Genomic DNA, 27,871 nt, shown 5'->3' with positions numbered 1-27,871 from the left:
CAGTGAGAGTGACACCCCCAAGCTCCTCCCCTGGGAGCCGCACTCAGCATCTCCGCATCAAGACGCCGTGGCTTTGAACTGTGTCTCTGAGCGTCTGTGCTTTATCTCGATTTACTTTGTGCATCTGTTAGCAAGATGTGTCCTAGGATAATTGCTTCTTCGTTTGACACCAGTTCGGCTTACAAAAGGTTTCATAGGAACGCTCTACTTTTGGATACTGGCGGGGGGTAGCCTGTCTGCCTACAATAGCATAGTACTCAGCCATAGAAAAGATGGAAAGTCTGATACATGTTACAACATGGACGAACCCTGAAAACATTACACAGTAGGAAAGAAACCAGACACAAAACGACAAATACTGTATGATTCTACTCATATAAGGGATTCAGAAGAGGCAAATTCATAGAGACAGAAAGTAGAATGAAGGTTACAAGGGACCTGGGGGAGGGGGATGTGAGAAGTTATCTGATGGGTTCAGAGTTCCTGTTTGGGACAATGAAAGAGTTCTGGAGATGGACAGTAATGGTGATTGCACAACATTTTAAATGTACTTAATGCCACTGAATTGTATACTTAAAATGGCTGAAATAGTAAATTTTACAATAGCATTAATAATAATAATAATAATAACAGCAGCAGCAGCAGTAATAATAATAATAATAATAATAATAATAATAATAATAATAATAATAATAATAATAACAACCACCTATGAAGGGCAGGACTTCCAGAATACAGAGAGAGAACCTATGTATATCCTGTGTATATCCATCCCTCCATAAGAAGAAAAACTCTGGCAAAAACTGTCAAAATCAACTTTTTTCAAAACTCTAGTAATTATCCAAAACTGATGATTCCCATGGAAGTCAGGAAACTAGTCCCCTGACTATCTGTCTCAGAGATTCTGCCTCAGACCTACTGGAAAACATGATTACTGGGGTTGGGCTTAGCAATGTGCATTTTAAAATTAAAATTGCATCTGGTGATGCAATTGCTGCTCTAGGTTAGGAGAAGAATGATGCAGGGTGGCCTGCCAGCCCCCCCACCCCCCATCTCAGGGATGATTAGGGCTAGTCTGGGGGCTGAATGCACGTCCAGGAGCATTTTAGGACTCTTCAGGATGACATCAATTCCACTCTATCCCTACCTCACACACACAGTTCCAGGTCGCTGGAGCTTGGAGACCCTCCTTCCTCCCCCTGACCCTCCACCAGAGGTCCTAAAACACAGGCCACCATGTGTTGACCTCTAGAGACTGATGACTGTGCTTCCCACCAAGCCAACTGCTTGCCTAGAAGCAGTGTCATATCTGGATTCAGGGAAACTGAGATACAGACATGTTTCGAAGGACAGATGCAGCATGTGTGTCTCCCCAAGTTAGCCCACTGGCATTAAATTTGAAGTTTTCCTGGGAAACCAGCATAATTACTGTAATATTTGCTATTCCATTCATAGCACTTATTTTGTAAACAATTCCCTGGAGAAAGACTCATAAATCCTGTTAAAACTATTATGAACTTAATGTTTGAGCTTTTCATGTACAGACGTTGAACATTTTACCCTTTTATGAGAAATCAGGGAAAAAACAAATCACTAAAGACAGTGAGAAAGCCCAATTTGGGTTGATTTAATGGGACTGTATTGTTGGGAGTATGCAAAGAGGGGAAGAGAGGAAGCCAAAGTTTAAGAAATCAAATTAAAGGATGGGTGAAAATCGCTCGCAATCCACAGGCTGTGACTTATAAGCCCATCACCTTATAACTTGTTTCTTCTACTTGCTTTCCTTAGGGTGACACTGCCAACCGGCTTTGCCCGCAGGGCTGTTCTCCAGGAGACTGCAGGTGTTAAAGGTGAGTGCAGCGGGATCAGTTCTGAGCCCAGCCCTTCTGCCAAGGGTGCTGCCTCGACATCTTTCACATTTTTGATTGTCATCCAGATGGTTCCATTTGCCTCCTAAAGGCAAGATGTCTTTCGCAACATGGCATGCTCCACTCTGGATCTGTTACTTTTAAAAATGACAGTTATTCCAAGGCAAGAAAATGTTCCTGCTCCATGTTAGTCCCAGCATGTACCTTCTGCCAGAGCTTGCAGCTCTTGGTGATGTAACCTGAGCTTTCCTGGGCGCATCAAAGAACTAGGAAGAGAAACCAAACCACTACAACCCACCTACTAGGAAACTCCGTTGACTCACCTATAACCACCTCCACCCCGTCCTAGCTAAGCTAGAACAACACTAGCTGCCAAAGAGATAAGCCTCCGAATTCCAGTTGCTTAACACAATAGAATATAGTTCTTCTTTCCTATAAAGGCGCAGGAGGAAGGTCCATTTTGCAGACGGACCTTCCACGGGGTGATTTGAGGACACTGACTTCCTTCATCTGGGGGTCCCTCCATCCCCTGGGGCCCCAGAGTCCTCAGTCTCTATCTGGCAGGTGGTGGGACAGAGGGTAGGGGGGAGACACCTGCTTTTTCACCATTTTAGCCTGGAAACGACTCACATCGCATATGCTCACCTTCCAGTGGAAGAAGCGGTCACAAAGCGCCCCCCATGAGCCAGGGAGTCCAGATTCCTGTGCCGGGCAGCCTCTTCTTAGTAACAGCTGTGCACTTGGAGGGGGACCGCTGGCCACCCTGACACACACTCTGATTTTGAGGAAGAAACACAATAGGTTTTTCCTGTATAATTTCCATCTCTCAGGGTTGACTCTTTGAAGGTTTAATAAGACCAATGATCATCATCTCACATGAGGATTTTTTTTTTCAGCGCTTTGCAAAATATTCTGTTACTGTTTTGTGCTGTAGTATTTAAAGGCTCAGTATGTACGTGTGTGTTGTGTGTGTGCGGGGTGTGCATGGTGTTAGGAGGTGCCCTGCAGCCTTCTGGGATTCTCCTAAACAATGGAGTAAAGGATTTTAACCACTGTCTTGGACAGTCACGATTTTGCTGGCTTTCCTAATAAAACTGGACTTTACGGGAGCAGTACCTTTGAAATGGGTTTTATGTGTCCCTCTATGGTTTGTTGAGGCAAAAGGACAGGACAGCTAACCTTTTGTGCTATTGTTACAATCAGGAAACACTTTCTTCCTCCCCTTTGCAGTAATACACAGAATATTGAAACATACTACCTGGTTCACCTGACCTAGGGTAGGGGAAATTAAATAATTTACCAGTGTATGATAGGCATTTGTTTTCCTACCTCCTCTCCTGTTTTTACAGTAAGGTAATGGTAGGAGGAGAGGCAGAAATAACCTAGTGTGTATACACATTCCTAACAATGACTCTCTGATGGACTCGGCCTGCGGTGCCTCTTTCACTCCCCCCAAATGGTCATTTTAATTTAACTGATGACTACTCTTCATCAAGAGGTGACAATCCATCCAGGTAGAGTCATTTAATTTGGCCAAAGGATAAGTTAGTTCCCTTCGTTCTCCTTTGCAATTCCCCTGCCTAACTTTTAGATTATCAGCTTTGAGCCAGAAGTTCTACTGAAGGGAATTAAAAGGCGAAGCCAAGGATCAGATAGTCAATACAAGCCCACTGGATAAATTTGCTCACCACCAGTGGACACTGGTCTGTTGACAGTCTCTTCATGGAAACGTGTCCATTTGTAGGGCTGCAAATCAGACAGACTGTCCTTAAACGGGGTTCAAGAGCTTCAGAGGAAAAACGTTCTCAAGTTCTTTTTCACATCTGCCCTTTAAAGAGTTCAGTCTTATTTGTTCTGCCTACGCTAAGGTGGACTTCCACTTGCGTTACTATGAATTTTCTTTCCAAGTGTTTTGGTTGTGGCTTTTCCCTCCTCTGGTTCATCATATGCTCATCGATGCTCAACAAAGAACAAAGCAATAGCTAATAAAAATTAAAATCAAATATCATCAGACTGCAATACAACAAACAGACATTGTTCAACCATTCAACTTGCTCTTCTCTTAGACTCTGCTAAGACTGATTCTAGCCAGTTTTGTTTGATTAAAAGCTTCTCTCCAGCAGAAGCAATTTACGAAGAGCGAGGTGGGATGCAGACCGTGCGGCACCTGGAGCAGCACTCATGGGCTGTCCTGTTCCCACCTCTTGTCCTTGGCACTGGACCTGTGTCCTTCTAGGATGAGCCCATGTTATGCTTGCAAAGAGTACACTGACCTCTTTGATTCTTGTTCCAGGAGATGCAATATGTACCGGTGGGGGAGGTTCTATATAGAATGAGCCACATCAAAGCCCAGATGAGACAGCATGTGTAAGATCTTCTTGGGCCATTCCCTAACCACACATAACAAATTCCAAGTCCCTAAAGCAGTTACTTGGAATTATTTTTATAGTATATGGCCTTTTACAAGGATGGCAGTGTCCAGGAGAGTATTTTCAAGAAACAATGATATTCGAAGAGGCAGCATGAATATGGTTTGTCATGTTACTTCAGGAATGTTTGTGTCCATTTTAAATATCTTCTTTTTCTCCTATTCTTTCAGTCTCACTTTTCTTCTATGACATCTTATCCAAACCTTGAAAGACTTCTAAAAGTAATAAGAACTCCCCAGACTACCCAAAAGTCACATCTTCACACAGGGATGTCTTAAAGCATTAACAGGATGATGCCACTTCTCTGTTTCCTGTCAATGAAATCCTAATTATTTATCAAGAAGGTCTTACACAAATGTGACCCTGCCTATCTTTCCAGTTTCATTTCATGCCTCTTCCTTTTTGCTTACTCTGTTCCAGTTACATTGGCTTCTTTCAGGAACTTGACACACTAAGCCATTTCCCACCTCAGGACCTTTGCACATACATGCTCTTTACTAGAATGCAATTATCCTGGCTCTGCTGTGCTGTATCCTTCTGGTTTGAAATTAGATGTCACCTCTTCAGAGAGGTTTTCCCTGGCCACAATATTTAAAGTAAGGTCTTCACACTCTTCCCATTTTTAATTTCTATCTTAGTGCCTAGTTGAGTGTTATTTTGTTTACTTGCTTATTATCTCTTTCCTATTCTAGAACATAAGCTTCATAAGAGCAGAACTTGTCTGTCTTGTCTCTGTATCTCCAGCACCAGGGACAGGGCTCAACACACACAAATGTCTTACAATTGTATGGAACAATTGGATAATTGTTGAACAGTGGTTTTTATGGACCTTCCATGGCTGACATTTTCTTTCCCACAAAGATTTCCTTAGAGAGGCAGTTTCTTACATATAATTTGTCTTCCCGAAGGGAATTTGTATTTTTAAAAATTAGGATGTCATTTTTACAGACGCAACCTTTCAAAAACTTGTATTTCCGATGGCAGGCTTTAGGATCCTGTGTGGCAGCACATGAAATGGTCATACTTCAAAAACGGAATGAATAAATCACACGTGGCCCTGTTGCATATGTACGTAATCTTCGTTATACACACTCCTCCATCCCCCACCCAGGTTCTGTACAGGGTTAAGGAGGTACAGCCAGGCAAACCCAAATCTGAAACAGACACACACGGTCGTGTAAACAAGAGATGGTTAAGGAGGGGGGAGTAGAGCTCAGTGGTAGAGCACATGCTCAGCATGCATGAGGTTCTGAGTTGAGGCCCCAGTACCTCCATCAAAAAAAAAAAAATTATATAAATAAACCTAATCACCTCCCCCCTCCAAAAAATAAAGATAAAATAAATGTTAAAAAAATAGTAATAATAAAGCGAGAGATGGTGAGTGTGATTTGGGGTGAGAGGGAGAGAGGAGAGAGGGCAGGGGAAGAACTTTCTGCTGTTTAGTACTGTAGGTGTCCTGTGGCTTCCATGCTCTGTTCACTTTGTTTCCATAATGTCTCAGGGATGTGTCCCCTTGTGCTGTTTTGAGATGATTTCCAAAGCTCAGTGCTCCTGGAGGCTGGGTGCAGAGTCAAGGTGGAAGCAGGTGGGTAAGGGCGTGCCCCAGGAGAGGGGCTTTCGCCGCAGGTGTTCACGTCTGCCTGACGAATGAACGATAGGCCAGCCGTGGGGTGGAATCGCGAAGGCGTAGATGGCAGCTGGATGAGGCATCCTGCCCGCAGCTCCCCTGGGAGACTCACAGCTGCCCGGTGCAGGCTCCTCCCCACGCAGGCCAGCTGCTCCCGGACAGAGGCCTGGGGAGGAATCCTGTGTTCTTAAGTATGGGACGGGGGTCACAGGAAGGACTCCCACCTCCTCCGCTTCAGCTACTGGGAGAAACCCTGGAATGAAGCCGTCCCCGCTAGCCACAAAGTAATCCTCCTCTGCCTCCTCCCGGCTGTGACCCCATGCATTCCTGCGCCTGTCACCTGAGTTGTTCCTCCCGGAGGTTCCACACTTTTTTCCCTCCTGCCACCTGCACCAAGAATGTTCTCGGTCTTTCTCCTCCCATCCCCCACCCGCCACCTGTTGCCTGACGCGGATGGATGTCACCACTCCCCTCCCGGAGCAAGCGCTCCAGGTCCGTTCTGCTGGGGGCAGAGGACTCCTCAGGCTTGAGCATGTGCATCCTCCCTGGCTTTTCCTAGGGCCACTTTTGTGTGCCTGCCACGGTTAACAAAGGCAAGCTGCCCCTGGGCATGGGTGAGGACCAATCACCACCGTCCTCCGCCTCCCTCTCCCACTGTGGAGCTTGACAGCCCCGGGCTGCCCAGGGTGTGCCCAGAAGGGAGCGAGGTGACTTAGAACAAGCCTTCCCTGCCGCGGGGTTCCCATGTTCACTCCTGGTGCGGGCTGTCACAGCAGAAGGGTCTTCTAATGCCAGGATTTAGTTTGCTTTCTGGCTAATTTGCACGCCTGGTTGTGGGAAGTGCATACATTTCTTTTAAACTACATAAAGGAAAAAGTTCACGTCGGCCACCCATAAATCTAGACAGCCTGGGAAGCAGTTTGCCCGGGACTGAGGTTCTCACCAGCCTCAAAATGACAGACACGCTGGGTGATGGCCAGCACACCCTAGAGAATCCCAGGACAGGCCCCAGATTCAGGAAATACTGCTCTCCCTTTCAGGTGCTGGGGATTTGGTTTTGCTCTGTTTGAAATTAGGGAACAGTCTAAGAAATGGTTAAACGGGTTGGCCAGAAAATATTCAAGTGTAAGGCAACAGTTTCCAAATTCCCCACAGAGACTGGACACAAGGGAACACTGGCAGCCAAGCCTGTTATTAAGAAGGTCACAAGATGCCATCTGTTACTGTGCATACTTTACTGTTCAAGCATAACGTCAACTAGGAAGTGGCTGCAGTTGCTTTTGCCTGTGAACTTAAAAGACAGCGCGACAGTAGGCACTGCAGCGATCTCAGCGGGTTTGTGGGGACAAGCCCTGCGTCCGCTAGGGGACGGGCTGGAGCTCTGTGGGGAGACGAAGGGAAGAAGGCACCATTTTCGGTCTGTCCTTGGTTAAGGCTCAACTGTAATTTGGGACGCTGCTGGTTTTCCTCATGTTTTTCTGCCTGGTTTTGGCTAAAATCTACAAAACGGGATTACAGCACTCCTTTGCCTATAACTATGAAAGTTAGGCAGGTAAATGAAGGCCTTATTCTTTTATTCGCAACTTTAAAAAATGTTCAATTCATAGAAAAGTTGAAGAAATAACACAATCAGTATTTACGTACTCTCTGCCTAGATTCTCCAATCATTAACGTGTGGCCACAGTTAACAGTCAGCTTGATCACAGTCTCTCCACATTGATACTTGCATGTGGTACTTCTTTGCTGAACTATTGAGAGTAAATTACAGATGTCATAACAGTATGTCCTTAAATACTTCAGCATGTGCCTCCTAGGAGTAAGGATGTTCTCTTATATAACCATAATACTATTATCACACTCAAGAAACAATATTGATAGAATTAACTTTCCCCCAATGTACAGACCATTAAATCCTTATTCTTTAGGATCCATCAGGAAAAGATTCGCTCTGTCGTCTGTCCCAAAGGTTAGCAATTCTCTTTAAGATGCCTCATATTTTTGAGGCACTTTGAAAAGTTTGATGAAAGCTCTGGGCCCCATTTTCAGAAAAATATCCATAAAGACACTTCCATGTCTACAAGCCAACAACGCATACATTTTGGATCCCTCCAGGGTGTCCATAAGACTCTAGGTTAAGTGTTGTTAATCTTTGATCTAAATTCTCCTCTTTTGTGAACACACTATTTATAATTACAGTTCTCAGAAAAGATTAAAAACGATTTTTCTTCACTTTCCAACATTATGTTTTGTGTTCATGCCAAGGAAATCAAGGTTGCAAGGAACTTAGAGATGGGTAGGCAGGGGATCATATGATCCCCTAATCTATGCAAAGGAAACAGAATCACAAATACAGCTGAGAGCTGTACTATGACAGACACCCAGCAGGTGGACTACATGATTAGAAGACCCAGAAGAGTATTTCCAAACTTGAGCTGCTTTGTTTCTGAAAGAGTGGATCCTCGCAAACCCACACTTGCTTTCTTGATAGTTTACTTTTAAAACCAGATACCTATAGCACTACATCAGAGTTGGCACCACATTTATGGACTTAAGACACAAGTAGAATTTGTTGGCAGTTACTGACATTGTAAGTTTCATCAACAGAATCACCCAATTTGGTTACAGTTCTAGGACAGGGAAGTGGAAGGAGGGAGGTGGATACTTGCTAGCAAATTAGGGTCACATTAAATGTCCTTAAGAAAGGCCAGCTGCGACTGCCAAGGTCAAGTTGCACTGTGGGCTCTATTTTGTCAACTGTTAACTTGTAAAGAAAAAAAATCGTCAGCTGACCATACGCCAACGTATTGTGAGCTTGCCGGTGTTCCTCTCCATAAACAGATGGAAGAAAATGAGACGTTTCTAGCTCGGTTAGAAAGATGACCAAGTTTGGCTAAAAGATGGGCATAAATGTGTAAATCCCTCATGCAACGGTCTGGCACAAATTCTAATGCCTGTCCCCCCCCCCCCCCCCCATAATCCATCAAACGCCTCAAAATTACTTTCTGTAAAGCTTTTATAGTATAGAATCATCTCATTCACTAATTAATGATTATCTCATATAATTCTTGAAAGAAAGAGTGACAAAAAACTAGTCAAAGCCTCTGGCAGGCCTATGGGATTTATAAAAGTCTTATAGAGTTTTGAAAGGCTAAGAATTCACAGCCAGTGGAATAATCAGAGCTAATTGTGCAGGATGAACTTCTTAGCCACCTGCTTTAACTGTAGCTGTGAAAAGTGGGTTTTTCTTAAATTTAGCTGAGTAACTATTGAACTCTTTATTTGACTTTAGCTTAAGATATCCTGTTTTTAAAAGTTTATCAGCATAAAATAGCACAAATAATGAGTATTTGCCAAAAGCTATTCCTCTCCCTTGACTCATCCCTGATTACCAGACCCCATTCTATTATGCCAAGCCAAACCCTCTTTTTCTTTATAAATCAAGTTTTACGTATTTTCAATCAAACTTAAACTTTTTCTTATTTATTTATTTTTAATCAAAATACTCCAGAGAACTCAACATGATTAGTCATTAGGAAAATGCAAATTAAAACACAATGAGATACCTCTTCACATCCATAAGAATGGCTATACTCACAAAGACAGAAAATAACAAATGTTGGTGAGGATGTGGAGAAACCGAAACCTTCATTCATTGCCACTGGGAATGTAAACTAGCCCAGCCACTTTGGAAAACACCTTGACAGTTTCTTTGTAAGTTAAACATAAATTTACCATTGGATCCAACAATTCCACACCTAAGGCGTTCACTCAAGAGAAATGAAAACATACGTCTCCACAAAGGTTTGCACATGAATGTTCTCTGCAGTATTATCTATAACAGTGAAAGCTGGAAAGACCCCCACATCCACCCATTGGTGAATCAGTGGGAATACTACCCATCAATAAAACGAACAGAATACTAGGATAGCTGGAACGTGGATGAACCTCAAAAACATTATGCTACATAAAAGACCACATAGTGTATGATTCCATTTACATGAACTGTCCAATAAAGGCAAATCTGTACATAGAGAAAGTAGGTTACTAGTTTTCTGGGGCTGGAGGAAAGGAGATTAGCCATACACGGACATGAGGGATTTTACTGAGTAACGAAAATACTCTAATACCAGATTATGGTATTATGGTGACAGTTGTATAACTTGATAAATTTACTTAAAATCACTGAACTGTACACTTAAAGTAGGTCAGGTTTATGGTAAGTTATCCCTCAGTAAAATTATTTTTAAAAATACACTAGAGCTCCTTCAGACCTTGAGAAAAATGTACAGTTTTAGAGTTTCGGCACAGTCTTGGTTCCCTTTGATTCTAAGAGTATAAACTGTGTATCACAGAAGAATTCTCCAGGTATAAGTTTAATTCTCCTAGCTTCCGGTTTTGCAGGTAGGGTGGTGCCTGAAACAAGTCCATCCTAACAACAGGTAAAAAGCTGAAAAGACTGAAAAATCAACATCTCTTCTTGGATCCTTAATAGAGGGGAGGACACAGGGCAAACTGCCACCCCCGGGACTGGAGAGACAGACAGGTGAATACAGGGAATCACGGCTTACCGGAGCAGAGACTCACAAGGGGAAATGATCACAGGAACCAGTGCAGGGCTGGAACATCTGAACAGTAGTTGACAAACTGTTGGAGGCTCAATGTAGGTTCATCAGTTGTAACAGGGTACCACTCTGCTGGGGGAATGTTGATAATGTGGAGGCTATGCATGTGGGGGGCAGGGGGATATGGGAATTCTGTGGGTCTTTCAGTTTTCCCATGAACCTAAAAAAATAAAATAAAATCTTGAAAATAGAAGAGCATTTGAAAGGTTAACTGTTCTTTTTTTATGGGGGAGAGGGGACATAAAGAATTATTTTGTAGCTGAATTAAAATGTAAGAAAATTCATAAAGACTGAAACACAATCTGTATTTTAGACTTACTTCAGAAAAATATAGAGGAAGCCAAAGGACATGTAAAACTGAATTAGTCTGATAACATTTTTTAATTTTAGACTCAAATAATTTCAATGTCTCCTTAGCTGTTATCAGTATGTTTTTCTTTTTAATATAATACTGAAATATATACCATAAAAAACATTTTTACCCACCCAGCCTGGAAGCTCCAGAATATTTACTATGAATTGACTTTTAGTCACAGCTTTGTCTTACCTCTTACTTTTTGTAGGTCAGATTCTAAAGGGAAATAAGTGACACCTGTACAATTTATTGGTATAGCCTAATCGGGAATGTAAGAAATTTTATTCTAACACTGGGTTTGATTCTGGTTTTCCCTCTTCATCTGCATGCAGGATTTTTCCCTCATATAACTGGTTCCTTTAAAAATTCATTTGACGTCAAGCACAGAGTGGTAAGTCCAACATTTCTCAGTGATCATTTACACGTAGAGAACTTCAATGATTGCATACTGCATATTATTCATAAAAACGAACTGGAGAGGGTTGGAGTTATTGTTTAATAATATTCATTTATCAAACTTTTACTTCTGAGTGCTTATTAGGTGTGCAGCTTTCTTCTGGGTGATGGAGATACAAAGATAACCAACTTGATGACCGTGAACTGAGGATGCTGTGCTTTTTTTTATAGTCACCAACTTCTCCTCTTTCCCATGTGTGACAATCACTATACGTAATACATTGACAGTTAAAAACAAAAACAGCTTTTCTCTGATTGAAAACTTTCAAATGATACAGAGAAAATAGAGACCAAAGGAAAAATCACCTGAAATCCTTCCCTTTGCCCCAGGAGTAATCACCACTAACATTTTAGTGACCATCCCTCAAAGGTCTATGCTTATGCACACATAAAGATGCACACATGGAGTTCACAGATGGCATCCACTGTCCTCTGCAGTCTACTTTAATCACTGTATTTTCATGGACATCTTTCACTGTTAACATAATTATTACCATTTTAATGGAATCATGATATTCCATTGACTGGAAATATTACAATTTAAAAATACCCCATATTGCTGTGCATTTAGGGTTTTCAAATTTGTAACTATTATAAAAAATGCTGTGATGAGTAAATTTGAATATGAATTCTTATAATTGTACAATCATCACCTCAGGGTACTTTCCCATAAGTAGAATTCTTGGGTCAGAAGGTATGCTTATTTTAAATTTTGATGTACAGCCAAATTGCCTTCCAGAAAATTGGCCTCATGAACCAGCAGTCAACAAGAGTGTCTGTTTTTCTATATTTCCTATAAAACTGGCTTTAAAAAAATAATTTTAATATTTTCCAATTTGATAGATGAAGATATTTCAATTTCCTTTTAATTTTCATTTCTTTGACTATCAGTGAGGTGGAGTGGCTTCTATTTACTGGTTATTCATAGCTCTTTGGTGAATTTATAGTCAATTCTCATTATTTGAGGTAGTTATGTTTCTAAAGCCTCCACTAACACTGAATCAGTGAATACTGAACCATGGCTCCTAAGGGAAATGTAGGGTCAGGTTCCTGTGAGCCTCTGGTCACACCATTTTCACCAATTGATCAATACGTAAGTTTGTTTTATGTGTTTCTTTTTAATGATACCTTATTTACTAAATATTGTTGATTAACACTGAACTTGCAGCCAACAGCAGTATAACCCATGCCTAAATGAAGCTTACCTAACAGACATTTTTTCCATGAGGCACATCACAGCCTTCCTGCACTTAGGAATCCTAAGTGCCATCTAGCACATCCACCCTGCATTCAGGGGCCATTTTAAACATGAAATCATTAACAAAAAACATGAAAAGGCAGAACATGTGGCACTAAATAGGATGCAAAAAGGTCATTTGTTTACAGTAGGACAGCTGAAACAAGAAGGCAGCTTGTGTTCTTAACCTGCACCGAGAACGTGCGTGTCAGGTGACTCAAATTGTTTGCCACTCCTGGCATGGCCTTCAGTGATCTCAAAAATGCTGCGAGTACTCACTTGGGGTTACAGCTGAATTTTAGCAAGTGGGCAAATTCTCAAATTTGGAATCCATGGGCAATGAGAACTGACTGTATTCACTTCCTTTGCCCATTTTTCTACCAGGGTTCTTAGCTTTTTCCTATTGGTTTGTATGAGCTATTTGTGTCTAAGGAGAGTCATCTTTTGCTGTCCAGTTTTATAAATATTTTCTCCAATTTTGTCTTTCCACTTTATTGTTAGTATCTATTGCTACAGTGGCTTTTGACAGCATTATCAAAGTGCCTTCTGGAAGGGGAGGACAACACTGGCAATGGAATTTTACTAAATTTCTACTGTTGTGAAGTGTATTTATTGTGTGGTGTATTTATTTTTCTCTCTTTTTCGCAGGCACACCAAATTCTGTCTCCATCAGATTATGAAAGACCACGTAAGTCCTGTCCGAAACTGCCACTTTACATCCACGTTCTGCCTGTATTTTAACTATGATCTTCAGCTGAGATTTCCATCCCTTCCCGAGTCTGAGGCCACGCAAGGCCTTTTGCATTGCTGCCTCCTTCCTCCCATCACATACCCTGTCACTTTATTGTACGCCTCTGTCCTAACAGTAAGGACAGCAGGATGCAGAAATAAAAGGAGCGGCAGCTCTGAAAGAAAGCGCACGTGTGAGAAGGGTGTGGTGGTGGCGAAGTTGGGGGTGGGGGGGTGGGTAGTGTATATGGAACTACTGATTGAAAAATGGTTTGGGAATGTCAGTACAGCTGGCTTACTCATACTATGGTAGGCTCTACCGGAAGCACTAACATCCACATCGGCTGGTTGTCTCTTTACGCTAGGTATGAGAATTAAAAAGCCAGCACCTACGATCCTGATGAAGTACAATCGACTAAGGAAAGAGTTCCTGAAGCATGTAAGAATCTTTTTACTTGTCACCCCTGGGGTATCAGTAATTTTGCACAGTGTGGTGGTGGTGGTGGGGGTGGCGTCCGTATGTTAAGAGTTGACATGAAAGTAATCCCTAATTTACAATCATGTGACAGAAATGACTATAGAAATAGACTATTCTGATACGCAGTCTTTCTAGAAGCATCCTGAACATTTCTTGTTTAGATCTCTCCGGTTAGTTTGGAAGGAGGCTCAAAGGGGCTTATAGGGACTGAAATATCTCTTGTACTGTCCGAATTCTCACCACTGACAGCAGGGCTTTGCTGGACTCAGGCAGTAAAGATTGTCCTTCCATCCTGGGGACCCACCGTGGGTGCCCAGTGTCCTGGGCTCACTCACCGCATGAGCCCATTCTGCCACCCAGTATCAACTGTCCCTGCATCCTACATGGCCCTCCAGAGCAAGGGCTCTGTCCTGCCTGATGAGACGTTCTCAAAACTCAGTAGTTTTTAACAGGATGTTAAAATGGAATTCTTCTTCCGTCTTAGGAGTCCTGGCAGAGACTCCAGGAGAATGAGTTGAAAGAAAGAATAAAAACTGGTTTCTACCAGCACCCTACTGACTTCACCTCATTTAACATAAAAGTTACAACATTTTTTGCTATCCTATTACTTCTGTTTATTCAGATTTCTCTTTAAATTGACTTTAAAAAGTTTGGCCTCACCCTAAGTAATTATATTTACAATACCACAGGTTTGGTATGTTAGTAATGTGCATGAGGTTAAAAAAAAAACAAAACCTGACCATTAAAATAAAAAAATGTTATTCAAGTACCAACTAACAGTATCACAAGAACCACCAGTCTCTCTACATATATCACCTTGGAAAATGCTAGTCTATGGGCATCAACTAGCTAATCTAATCTGGTATTTTAGCTAGTGGGACAGGGTTGGATAGCCCCAGCCCCGCTCCGTTCCCAGGTAACTAATCTGCTTAATGGTGGCCTTCCAGAAATGGTGCATTTTTCTTCATTTTTCTGTTTTAGGACCTGGTAACTTTCCTCAAGCATCTCAAGCACAGGAAGGCAGGGCTGTGGTGGGCTGTGCAGGGAGTTTTGGGGGGGCATTTGAAGCTGGGCAGCCCACCGAATGTTATATTATGTGGGCAGCCAGGGATCTCCCTTCACTGTAGGGCTGGGGCATGCTTCTAGGAAGGGTAGCTGATTTCCTGAAAGTATATTTACTGCTAGCTGGCCTCCTGGGAGTTGCCTGGGAGAATCATTAATTATTGTTAAATAAATAAACCCCTCTTGCTGCAGAGTTGTAGTGGTGCCAAGCAATTCCACTGCCAGTGTCCGCAGCTGTTCTGGGGAACAGTTGTCCGTCTCTTTGAGGTACTTCCCCGACCCCCTCCCCTAAAGTGAATTTTTCTATACTCACAGTAGTCTCTTTTAAGTCAACAAATTAATGACATTACATCTGCTAATGTTTTTACGGTGCAACAACAGGCTAAAAGCACACACACACACACACACATAAGGCACAAGCCACACAATTAATATGGGGTACTTGTTTGGGAAACCTTGAACCTGGAAGTCCAACTGAAAAATAAATCATGACTTTTAATTTTAGGACAAGGCAAAAATCTTCATTTTTTAAAATAGGCACTGTATTTGGGGAAAGGGGAACAAGCATTGAGATGTAAAATATACAAATTCCTGCATCAGCAACAGGGAGGGCTTGAATGAAATTTTCCACCATCACTAAGGACATTCTCACTTTAAAAAGTATTTGCTTGGTGTCTAATGACATTGGCAACCACCTTCTAAATATTTATATTTTGGGGTCCTACCTTTAATAAGTTCATGATGGAAAACTGGGAAGCAGAGAAATCCATGCACAGGAATGCCTGGCCAAAAGGGGTGGTAGGGAAGACGGGGGAAAGAATCTTACCTCTGAAGGATGATTACCCGGCAGTAGACAAGCAGTGAATGGTTCGGTTATTGGTTATTGATTTCCAAGAGGTTTCTTGCCTTTCCCCCCTCTCCCCAATAATGGTCTGGCCTTCCTGACAGACACACGATATATGAAACAGGCATGTTGAAGGAGATGGAAGAAAATGCAGGACCAGTCCCAAGTCCTGCTATTAAATGGCAATTTGATTCCCAATTCTGTGCAAAAAATAACCCTAGCGGATGGGCAAGTGCTGATAACCAGGCCATTTTCCTCCAGCTTCAGAAACCATGTAATTCTACAAGCAAGACCAGCTCATCAGAAGACTCAGAAGCTGATCAATACTCTGTTTACAGTCTGGGAGGACCGTCCCCATCATTTTGCTGAGTTGGAAAACGAAGCCACAAAGCTGGAGGCCCAGAGCTTGCTTAACGACTTGAAGGTATGAAAACGCCTGCTTCCCGGCCTGGGCAGGCTGGCTTTCTTGGGCACTTCCCTGGGCTTCAAACGACTTCATCCCTCAATTTTTTACCCTCGCTCTTAAATTGGAAGAAGGGACAAAAGTATCGCTATAATCATTATTAAATTTTCGTTTAAAATAAATACTTGAAACCACACTTCTCTGCAAGAACCACAGAAATGGTGCTGTGGCCCCGACAGCTGTGGGCTGCAGCGTCCAACGAGCCAGACCCGTCCATCTGGGCGTCCCGGGAGGGGAAGGGCTCAGGGGCGTGAGAAAGGCTCTTCTGTATTCAGAGCAGTCGCCGGCAGAGCCGCAGCCTTGCACCGCCAGGTTTCCCTCCACGCAAGGCGCCGCAGGGAAGCAAACTGGCGGCCGCCGTCGGGCGGGTAGGGGCGGCCCGCGTCGTAGTGGGGGTAGGAGCCTGGGGGGTGGGGCGAGTCGCGGCCTTTCTGGCCCCGGCCCTCTGCAGAGGGGCCTCGCGCCCCCGAGGCCCCGCCGGCGCCCCACCCCTCCCACTTCCAGGCCCCGCCCACGTCTCGCCCTGCCCACGTCTAGGCCCCTCCCCGTCGAGATCTTCCTCTCTCTCCGCTCCTCCCCGTTGCTCTCCTCCCCTCTCTCCCTGCACGATCCTCCACCCCCGCATTCGCGGTCGGCCGCCTGCTTCTGCTCCTCCGCCACCTCTACGACCCTCCTCCCCTTGCACCCCCACTACCTACTCGGCCCGCCTCTTTCCCCCGCTGCCCAGCACCGGCCGCCCACGCCTGTGCGGAGCGCGGTCGAGGGAAGGCGCGGGGACCTCTGCACGGGAAGGCACCGCCACCCTCCCGGGCGCCGAGGGCCCCCACCCCTGTTGTCCCACCAGGGGAGGCCGAACCTCGTGTGGTTACGGAAGTAGCTGCCTCCTACCCCTCTTCCTCTGCACCCCCCGCCCTGCCCAATGCCCCATTTACTCCCGTTTGCCAAACCGTCCTTCTCTACAAGATTTGTTAAGTAGAAAAGATAATTAAAAGTCGCACCACCACCCCTACTTCCTCCTCCTCCCCAAACCTCCTGGTGGTTATTTTTGTTCTTTAGCCCAGGTTAGGCTAAATACATTCCCGGGAAGCCATCTGGTCTGAGTCCCGGGATCCCTTCGTATGGTTTCCATTAAGCTCGCCAAACCGTGCATTGAAACTGCAGCCTTGGAGTCACTCAGGGACCTCCAGGATTTTTGCCCTGGCCAGCCTCACGGAGAGAATCTCGGGCACAGGGAAGTAAAGGCCTCGGTTGAAGGTCTCAGTCAATACCTAACCGTCCTGATCTCAATTTGTAATTAATATACTTTACAACTACAAGGAAATACAGTTCTGTTAATTAGCATCATTCATTCTTTCTTTTTCTGTGTTTTTTCTATATACCAAGCATAGATTATTAGAATATTGTTTAAAAAAACAAACAAAAAATACTGTTTTAATTCTAAAAACAATGTTAACAGCTTTACAGATGATTTTACAAAATAACCTGGCCACAGAAATTCAGTTTGACCAGCAACATTTATATGGTTGGGTCTACACCTTCTCCCTTGCTGTCCCCCGTTCCTCTCCCCACCAAAGGCAAAAACCAAACGTTAGTTTGGGGGAAAATGCCCTCTTACACACAGGTTGGGGTTTGTGGTTCCAAGAAAAAAAGGGAATAGATAGGTTTGTAGAATCACAAGGTTCTAAGTGTAGAGTTCCTTGGAATTCATGAAAAATAAGCCTGTCGGTTTATGGAGGAGACAAAGTGTAGGGCTTTAGGGAAGATCACATGGCTTATGAGTAAAGGACTAACTTGGAACTGCGCCTAAGTTGGGGCGGAGACTTAGGCATCAAGTGCTTTATCACATACAGAAAAAGGACGATCAAGCTTAGTTCAGTTGTAGCACCTCCTCTCTCTCTCCTGCCTTTTACTCTGCGGTTCTGGGTCTTGCCTATTTGAGGAGTTCCAGCCCCTTCTTCCTTCCCCTAACATAGACTTCACTCTTTCCTTTCTTTCCTATCCCCCCACCCGACCCAAACCCTAACCATGAGATTTTATTTGGATTTTTAAAATGAAACCAGGTGCAGCATAAAACAAAAGCAAAGTAATAACAAGGAAAGGCTATCCAACGCCTCAGGAATGTGCTGAGTTTTATGAGTCAGGCTGCCCTGGCAAAGAGCTCCAACTGACATGGAGAGGTGGGTGGCACCGAGCAAGGACCATACATGGCAGCCCCAGGCCTCCCCAGATAGGCCGGTCAAGGCAGCCTGTGACTCATTGCACAAAACCAGGGACTCTTGTTCCTCGTGGAACAAGACTTCCAGAGGCTAGAGCCCAAAGATCATCAGCTTTTCCCACCGAGGCCGGTTCAGGTTGACCTAGTGGGGGCCACCCTGAGGTTTGGAAGGGAAGGGAGCCTGGGCAGAAGGCCATCCTTGGGAAAGCCCCCCCTTGATGGACTTGGGTGAAGGTTTTTATACGTTGAAGAGATTGTTAACCAACCAGGATTCTTGGCCTCCTTAATCAATAGAAATTGATAAGAAGCCAGATGAGAAATTCAGCCAACGCTTTGTCAGGACTCGTGATGAAGATGAGGGAGAAAAAACAAGTACCAGGTTTCCTTGCTCACTACCTGGGAGGGGGAAGTGCTGGTCCCTTAAATGGGGTGCAAGTAGGGGTGGGTCCAGGGGTCTGGCTGGAGGGGTGGCTGAGGTGGTCTGCCCACCCCCTTGGAGGTGCTGTGTGCAGGGATCATGGGCAGTACCTGCTTCTGCTGCAGTACCCGCTTCTGCTGCAGTACCCTGCTTTTGCTCCCGACACCTCAGAAATGGCAGTTGGGCTTTTGGTCTTTTTGTATCTTGTTCATTATTCGCCCCAGCTATGCATACACAGAGTTACTTTTTTGTCCTTTATAGTTTTTTTTGTATTCTATTGTCCAGTCAGGTGCAAACATTGCAGCCCAGGGTCCCGGGTCTGAGGTCCCAGCCTGTCTCAAGATGAGTAAACTACAAAGTGACATGAAAATTCACCCGTATTGTTGTAGAGACAGTGGCTTGGGAGCTCCAGGGAGCGCTGCCAGGAGCCGGGGGCGGGTTTGCTCTTGGCGGAGGGTGCCATGAAGAGCGCAGGAAAAGCAGGTCAGGTTCTGGCGGGGTTTCTGAGGTGCCCTGGCTGATGGAATCAGAAGGAGTTGATAAGAAGCAGGAATGGTGGACTTTACATAAACACCGAGACACCCAGGCTCACATCCTTACATTCTGAGAATTCCTTTCCAGTGAGCGTAGTAGTGGAGCGAGGGGTACAATTTTTTCTGTTCCTAAGAGGCAGGCTGAGAGAGCTGAGAGCCCAAAGGAGGATGTCTCTTCTCGAAGAGGTGGTGGGAGGGGTCTGACCTTGGGTGACTGGGATCTGCTTATGCTCCCTTCATTACACGGGCCTGAACTGAGCGGGACTGATGCAGTTCTTCTGGTTTCTGCTTCCCCACCCTTGAAGGCTGTCACTTCTTGAATGAGAATGAACCTTGACGGGCATAAATGAGATCTCCATGGAGCAGCCTCCTGGAAGGGAGCCTTATTCTTCCCTTTTTTTCTTTCTTTTTTTTTTCTTTTCCTCCCCATGGAGTGCCTGTGGACGAGCTACAGCAACTCTTCCATAATTGCAGGAAAAGCTCTGCTTAACTTTTTCATTAAAGTCTACTTACCTGGAAAAATAAAGTCTTTTAAGGACCATGACTACATAAATATTTATAGTGTGAACAGGCGTCGTTCTGGGTCTGCAGGAAAATGGGCTCATTCAGTTTTATTTATGATGTGACACTCGGGTGAGTGACATCCGTCATCTGGGTCGGCCCTACACTCTGTCCCACTGAAGCATGTTTATGGAGTGATTATGCTGGCAAATATTTGCTATATTTAGTCCCTCTCCTCCCCTAACCCCCTCTTAGCCCTTTTAACCCCCTAAACCAGCACAAAGCCATGCTTCTGGTCTAGGGAAGATTTGAACCCTAATGACAGTGGCTGGAACAAGTGCTGGAGAAGCATTTGACGAGTCGGGAGGCAATTAGAGTGGGAAAGATGACTGTTATTACAGGATTCACGCACTAAGGTGGGTTGTGGGGCTGGCGTCTGGCAGGTGAGGGCTCTCAGCGGGGATGATAGGTTTTGACAGGTGATGGCCTCAGCCCTGAGTAGCAGATGCAAACAGATGCTTATGGAACTCTCCTTCCCAGGGAACTTTCTCTGGACAGGAGCTCACAAAGCCCCAGGTCTGTCACCGCACACTCTGGGGCTCTGGGGGTAGGGGGTGGGTGGGAGCTCTGTGACCTCAGCTACGTCAAGGTTGCTGGTGTAACTGGACACTGTCACACCCGGCCCCTGGCTCCGGGGGACTGGAACTGCCCCCCATCTGCTGTGGAGGAGGGCCATCTCTGGCTTCTAGCTTTCCAGCTGCACATGCCCTGACCTAGACATTCCAGGCTGGGCCTAGGCCCCCTGCAAGGCCCAGTGCCTGCCTCTGATCAGCTTGGCCACCTATTGTTTATCCTGGGAAGGGCCTGGTCTTGGCATAGGGGCCTGAAGTGTTGCCAGCATTTTATTTTTAGAAACAGGAAGTTCTTTGCTTTTTGGCAGCTGATCTTTTTCTGACACACACTGGGATGGCATAAAATAGATCAAGGGGGAGATTCCAAGTCCTAAATTCATGGCGTGTATCATCCGAGGCGATCGTACCATAGACCACTCCATGGAAGCCTTTGTGGGGCCTTAGGTCATTCCTTTGCAGACCTCTTACACAGAGTGGGTCTCTCTGGCTACATCCTGGCAGCCAGAGGCCTCTAGTCCACAGCTGTCCTAGCCTGGGCAGCTAATGAGTCACTTTTCAGTCCATCAGCTGGTCTGAAGTTGTATAGTTCTTCTATTCAGTTCCTTCTCTACCAATTCATAGTGTCGTCCACCTTGGTAGGCAGAGTAAGAAAAACAGTTTGCTAAAGCTGACGTCCATCACCCCTTCTCAGCCCAATCATGATGATGGTGCAAGGCAGCCAGCTTCCATGACAAGAAGGACATTCCTACACTCAGGGAGGGCATTTCCAGATTTTATTGAAAGTATTATTTGTTTCAACATGGTCCCTCTTTTTAAAACATTTTTGTTTTGTTGAAGTATAGTCAGCTTGCCATGTTGTGTCAGTTTCCGGTGTACAGCATAATGTTTCAGTCATACACAGACATACGTAATTTCTTTTCATACTCTTTTTCATGATAAGTTACTATAAGATATTGAATATAGTTCCCTGTGCTATACAGTAGAAACTTGTTGTTTATTTTATACATAGTAGTTAGCATCTGCAAATCTCAAACTCCCAATTTATCCCTTCCCACCCCCTTCCCCTGCTAGTAACCATAAATTTGTTTTCTATGTCTGTGAGTCTGTCTCTGTTTTGTAAGTAAGTTCATTTGTGAAGTTTTTTGGGTTTTTTTTTTTTTAACAGATAAGTAATATTATATGGTATTTTTCTTTCTCTTGCTGGCTTACTTCACTTAGAATGATGATCTCCAGGTCCATCCATGTTGCTGAAAACAGCATTGTTTTTTATAGCTGAATAGTATTCCAATATATAAATATACCACAGCTTCTTTATCTGTTGATGGACATTTAGGTCAATATGGTCCCTCTTAAAGCATATTTTTGTAGGTCCTGTGACTATGGCTACTGACAGTTTATCTGAAAGCATTTTGTAAATTGTAATGACGTATTATGCAAAGGTAAAATGGAATGGGAATAAAAGTAAAGAATTAAATTGTATTTGCTATTTTTCTTTCTCCCCAACCTTTTCAAAAATTTCTTTTTAATTACAAAAATGAAACATAAATATAGTTTCTCTTGCCCCTTGATTACCTTTTGGACTCATTTTCCCTCTTGCTGGAGTACATCCTCTGGTAGGTTTTCCTTTGTTCTTCTCCTTTCTCCATCAGTAAGTGTCTGTGGATAATAAATTTTCCTGAGGGCTTGTATGTCTGAGAGTTTATTTTGACTTCTCTCCAGTGTTAGTTTGGCTTCTTATGGAACGCCAAGTTCAAATTTATTTTTCCTGAGCATTTCTAAACTGTTGTTGCATTATTTTCTGGAAACTTCTGTGGTTGATCTGATTCTCATTCCTTTGTAGAGTCTATCTTTTAGAATTGTATTTTTCACCATGATATTCTGGAGTTTTATTATGATATCTCTATGTGTGAGTTTATTTTTTAAGTTTATTCTTCTTGGTACTAACAGTCTTTTTTTTTTAATTGAAGTACAATTGATTTATAGTGTGTTAGTTTCTGTTGTACTGCATAGTGATTCAGTTATACACATATGTTCTTTTTCATATTCTTTTTCATTGTAGAGTATTACAAGATATTGAATATAGTTCCCTGTGCTGCACAGGAGGTCCTTGTTGTTTATCTATTTCATATAGAGCAGTTAGTATCTGCTAATCTCAGACTCCTAATTTATCCCTCCTTCCTGCCTCCTCCCGTAGGCTCTTTCAATCTGAGGGCTCAAGTCTTCAGTTCTAGGATATGAGGTGGTGAGGAGAAAACCAGGAAGGTTAACTTGATCTATGTAATAAAGTTCTGAGAAGGAGAGAAAAGGGAGCACTGGGGGGAAGGAGTTCTGGAGACAGAGAAAGGAGTAAGGTGTGGAGGAACTCATTGCCAGGGAGGTGCGGAAAATATCCTAAGACGCACTCTGGATGTACATCAAGGATGTACTCCCATCTTTGGTGTTTTATGAAGAGGCTAAGATTTGAGTTGCTGTTAATTATATATTTTTTTTCCAGTGGGACTATTTTTCCTGTGATTTGATGCTGAAACTGAGCCATAAGACTGCCTTGGGTTAATATGAGCTATAGAAACCATTATTATTTGTTAAATTATTAAGCAAGTATCTGTTTCATGCTGTCTCTCTCTCCCCTGTCTACCTTCCCCCACCCTGTCCACCTTCCCCCAGCCTGTCCAGGCCACAGTCACTTCTTTTCTATAATGAGGAAATGAAATTAGATGCTCCAAATTCCTCTCATTTAACTCTCCTTCTCTTTTACTCCTCCTTCGCCTACCTACAGATATTCCTTTGTATGACTAATGGCTTATAAGAAGCTTAGGTAAATAGTTTGTTCCCTCATTTCTGTAATCTAGTTTGTCACCAAGTAAACTGTCATGAGTTTGGACAGAGATGGCTGCACAGTGACCAAGCTTATAGCAGGTCAAAACCATTGGCTTAAGGTCTGGTGTATGAAGCTCTGCCAACCGCCCAGAAACTTACTATTCTAGACTGAAGAATTCATTCCACAGATTCTCTCCGTCCCCCCATCGGAGCTGATAAGTGGCATAGAGGAGAGAGATCTGGGAAAGGCTCGACCCAAAAGAGCATCTTTGAGCAAACAAAAGGAGAAGATGCCAACAAAATTGTTACTCCTCCTGAAACATAATCATTGGGTCAGTTTTTATTTATCATGTGCATGTCTTACCTTTTAAAAAGTACTAACAGTGGTTATTAGACGTTTAATTTAAAAGTATGAGGCATAGAGAAGTTAACATTGAGAGGGTCCAGATTCTCCTGGGAGATTTGGGTTCCATGAGGGCTGTTTCTTCCACTTCTAATGTACACAGTGAAGTGTTTGAAATGAAAAGACAGTGAGCGCATGCAGCCTGGATAATCTGCATCACTCACTCTCCTAACTCAGCGGTAATTAGGGCTTGAGTAGCTGCAGCCCCAACGCCTCCAACAGACATGGGGCTCCTTGTTGATAGATGCTGGCTTTCTCTCTAGAATTTGAGACATGCCTGAGTAAGCAGGAATGCGGTATATCCTGCTGATACTGTTTTGACGTGTAATGTGGCCCTTGATTGACCTTCGGTAGGTGGATGCCTGGTGGTCTTGGGTTAGGACCAAGGTGGGAATGAACTCTCAGGTACTGGAAGCCGACCATGGTCAGGCTCTGCTGACCTCCGCTACTCTAGACAGAGGAGTTGTTCCTCGGATTCTCTAGGACCGCCCATTGGCGTTGATGTGTGCCACAGAGGAAAGAGATTTGGGAAAGGCTCCAACACAGCACTGATAGTCGACCACAATAGCATCTTGGAGCAAGTGAGGGCAGAAGATGCAAACAAAATGAAGTCCAGAGTCTTTTGAAGAAGTCGGGCCGCCAGGTGAAAACGGTTCACATTGGTCCGCGAGGGTACCTGGTGTTTCTTCAAATTGTCATCAGCGTTTCCTCTTTTCTGAAATGCGACGTCTTCTCCGCTTCGTGTGTAACCAGTGCTATCTCTCTGACTCCAGAGAGGGCAGTGTTTTCCAAATTCCAGATACTTCTGCCCTTCTGGGGAAAAAAAAAATGACAATGTGAGATTTTTAAACTTGTGTTCTACCAAAAAAGAACCATACATTCACTTCATATTTTTAAGATGCTGTGTTTTCAGTTTCTGGTTAATCTATAATTGACTGTGGCTCCTAACTCTTTTCGTGTCCTCCATTTTCCTTCATCTTCCCCCACCAAAAACTGTTTATGTTGAGCAATGAATGCTCCGTACATTTGTAGGTAAACACTCTTCTGGAATTTGGTGCCCAAGGAGAGAATCCAGTTTTAAAGGGAGAGATTCTGAAATAGTAACCACTCCTTGTTTTTGAAACTTCAGGTTTTCCTGTAACAGCATTTGTAAAAGCGGGCCCACCTCTAGAGAAACGTGTGTCAGGTACCTAGCAGATGGCCTGACTGCCAGGCACTCCCCTCAAAACCCTTACCTTGCCTCCTCCTCCGGGCTCACTGCTTTCACGCAAGAGCCGCCACGGTCACACGTACACTCTGCCCATCAAAGCGTGGGCTGCGAGGCCCTGCCAGATGGTCTCCTTCGGAATCGACGCTTCCAATATGATAATGTTTACATTTGTGTCTCAGGCAGGAATGAATCATTTTCTCATGATGCTTAATAAGAGGCAGATTATTTCCTGCCTAGCTCCCCAGACCCTGTACTCCTCTTTTCCATTATGTCTGATGAGGGTTGCTTTTTTCCGGTGGGAAAGTGGCAGGAGGCAGGGGCAGGGTCACTGGCGTGCAGCTCTTTCTCCCGGGCTGAAGTGCTGTGCCGCCCCGAAGGGCCTGCGATCCACTGCTCTCCGCAAAGGTGGGGTTTGCGACACATCAGAGTGCGATGGTCAGGGCAGCACGAGACCAGGACTCCAACAACCTCTTTTAAGCGTCAAGATCTTCAAGTTCTAATCTTCTGGAATTTGGTGACTGAGTCTGTCCTCTCTGGCCATCTCCATCACGCTTTTCCGGAAGCCTCTCATATTCCCTGCTAAGCCTTCGTCTTTCCACACTGGAGCCCTTATTTTATAATTCTGGCCACAGGAGAGGGTTGGTGGTGGTGGGGGGGTGACGTTCCATCCCTTGATTATTTATTTACTTATTTATTTGCAGTTCTCTAAACTCTTGTGTTTAGGAGAAGTGCTCCTAAATTGTATCTGTGCAGCCTGTTCCCTGCAGATGTCTTTGGCTGACAGAAGCTGGTCCGGGCAGCCAGCAAGAGCAGGGATGGTGTAAAGACAGACCAAATGCACTTCAAAGGGTGAATTATACCGGAAATGATGTGGGGGTTGGTTTGGAGCGTGGCTGGGATTGTAAGGACAGCAGCTTACTCTTTTCCTCTTCAAAGGAATGCGAACGAGAGAGCGGGAACTGTTAGATTTCCCTGAGTGGGAAGGGGAAGTCGTCATCTTGGGCGAGCGGGAGGTATGTGTGATTATTTTTAATTTCATTATCAAACTTAATACAAGAGTGGAGTTTTCTCCTTGTAACCAGCTTTTTCTGATCGATTCATTCTTTAACCTACTGGAATTTGGTTTCCATCCCCCACTTGTCACTGACATTGCATCCTGAAAGATCACCAGGGACCATGAAATTGGTAAAAGCTGGGTGATTCAGCCTCACCCACCTCATCCCCCAGCACAGTTTCACAGGAAGGACTCTAGCCGTGGCTCCTCTGACTGGCGTGCTTGTCCGTGACTCCTCTGATGCTTTCTTCCCTGTCTCCTGTGTTGCCTCCTCCTCCTTCTGCAGTAAAGTTGGCATCTCCCAAGGTGCTGTCTTTGGTGACTTTGTTTTGTTGCTCTTGGTGTTATCACCCTCCCTGCTGGCTCCAGACATCACCTTTGTGTCTACAAGTCTGATCATGATATTTCTTCTGAGCTCTGGAATAAATTTTTCACGGCCTTTTCAACACAAGGATGTGTCCCATTCAGAGAGGAAATTATTGCAAGATACCTGGCAAGGATGCTGAGGACCGGCACCGAGATGTTAAGAGGGGAAAGAGGACAGATTCATAAAATACTTGGCAGATAAAATAAGCAGGACATGGATGGATTGATTAGCTTCCTTCAAAGGAAGGAGGAAGAGAGAGGAAGAGGAGAGATTGAAGGGGGCCAAGTTGACCCCAAGTTTTGTGGCTCGAGTAACTTGGAGGATGGGTGTGCCCTTATTGGTCTAAAGAACACAGGATTAAGGGGCAGATGGTGACTTCGGCTTGGGATATTTGCACATACCACCTCCCTCTGCCTTTCTTGTCTTTTGAGTCCTCCCTTTGTAGCTGTTAGAAACATCTTCCTAAAACACAGGTCAGATCATGCCATTCCCCTCCTCAGAATTTCTTCTTGGCTCTTATTAACTAGAGAGCCGTTTAGATGTGCAGGCTCCTTCACGAGGGATTGGAAGCCCTACACAAGCTGGCTTTGTTTGGTTTCATTAGAATCTTCTAGCACAACAGAACCCACCATGCAATTTCTCACCTTCTTGCTTTTCCTCAAGCTGTTCTCCCAATCTGGAGTGCCCTCCCCACTTTCCCTGCCTCTGAGAATCCTACTCGTCCTGTCGACTACAGTTGGCTTGTTACATCGCCCATAAAGCCTCCTGTCAGCCCCGTTGGAAGTCGTCACTCTTTATTCAATATTTCCACAGCAATTTATATGTATTTTCCCCCTGGTATTGTAATGCATTTGCTCAAACACACATTTCTTCTGTTGGTAAACTTCTTAAAAGCTAGGAAATGTATCTTATTTGTCTCCATTTCTCACCAGCTGCCTGCGCATGGCTTTCCACATATTTGTTGCTCATTAAATAATGAATGAAAAGGAGAGAGTGAAAGGGGAGCCTGGGGGTTGGAGGGAGAAGTCACGAGTTGAATAGGCTTGGACTTGCTTTCGAACATGGCAGTGGGGGTGGAAACTTTGGGTTGTGGAGAACAGGTGCAGAGAATAAGAGCGAGGGAGGCAGTGGGTTTTGGGTAAGGAGAGAAGCTGATATTGAAAGACAGGATCCTGCCTATGGCCACTCCACCCTGAACTCGTCCAACCTTTTCTTAAAGACAGGATCCTGCGATACAAAATCATGCACATATACAATTTAGCCTCCCTCACAGGCAGACAAGCCAAATTGTAAAGCCCTTCACTGGCAGGAAATTATTATTCGGCCCATTTAAAAAGACACGTGGCCTCGCTGTGTAACCAAGACTCCCGAATACTCACTTATTGCTGCTATTTTGTCTATTGTCTGATGGCATAAAGAGATGGGGTTCTGACTGATAGTATGATGATGACCCATTTCTATGCCCATTTATTTAATTGTAGAAAAGACAGGCAAGGGGATATTCTAATTAATGAGATTTCTTTGACCCTTAATTATTCTTTTCATATGTTA

At 44.2% G+C, this 27,871-nt stretch overlaps 1 protein-coding gene and 1 long non-coding RNA gene across 2 annotated transcripts in view; one reads left to right on the top strand and one right to left on the bottom strand.

Moving 5' to 3' along the window:
* The window catches only part of C2H4orf51 (chromosome 2 C4orf51 homolog), a 41,134-nt gene extending 21,058 nt beyond the window's left edge, over positions 1 to 20,076 (top strand). Inside the window, exons 2-8 of the mRNA XM_074377813.1 lie at positions 1,789 to 1,850; positions 11,234 to 11,292; positions 13,243 to 13,282; positions 13,689 to 13,762; positions 15,969 to 18,547; positions 18,680 to 18,764; positions 19,642 to 20,076. Coding sequence (XP_074233914.1) covers positions 1,789 to 1,850; positions 11,234 to 11,292; positions 13,243 to 13,282; positions 13,689 to 13,762; positions 15,969 to 16,076 — 343 coding nt within the window. The 3' untranslated portion in view covers positions 16,077 to 18,547; positions 18,680 to 18,764; positions 19,642 to 20,076. The remainder of the gene's footprint in view (positions 1 to 1,788; positions 1,851 to 11,233; positions 11,293 to 13,242; positions 13,283 to 13,688; positions 13,763 to 15,968; positions 18,548 to 18,679; positions 18,765 to 19,641) is intronic.
* Positions 1,790 to 15,822, bottom strand: LOC141579712 (uncharacterized). Its single transcript, XR_012511563.1, has 3 exons — positions 15,690 to 15,822; positions 10,493 to 10,706; positions 1,790 to 2,643 (listed from the first exon to the last, which is right to left on the bottom strand). It is a non-coding gene; the product is annotated as an uncharacterized LOC141579712 (long non-coding RNA).
* Positions 20,077 to 27,871: the final 7,795 nt, after the last annotated feature.

The sequence above is a fragment of the Camelus bactrianus genome, chromosome 2 (genome assembly GCF_048773025.1).
Source record: "Camelus bactrianus isolate YW-2024 breed Bactrian camel chromosome 2, ASM4877302v1, whole genome shotgun sequence".
Lineage (NCBI taxonomy): Eukaryota > Metazoa > Chordata > Mammalia > Artiodactyla > Camelidae > Camelus > Camelus bactrianus.
Note: the sequence above shows the minus strand (reverse complement) of the source record. Positions and strands in the feature narration are given on the sequence as shown.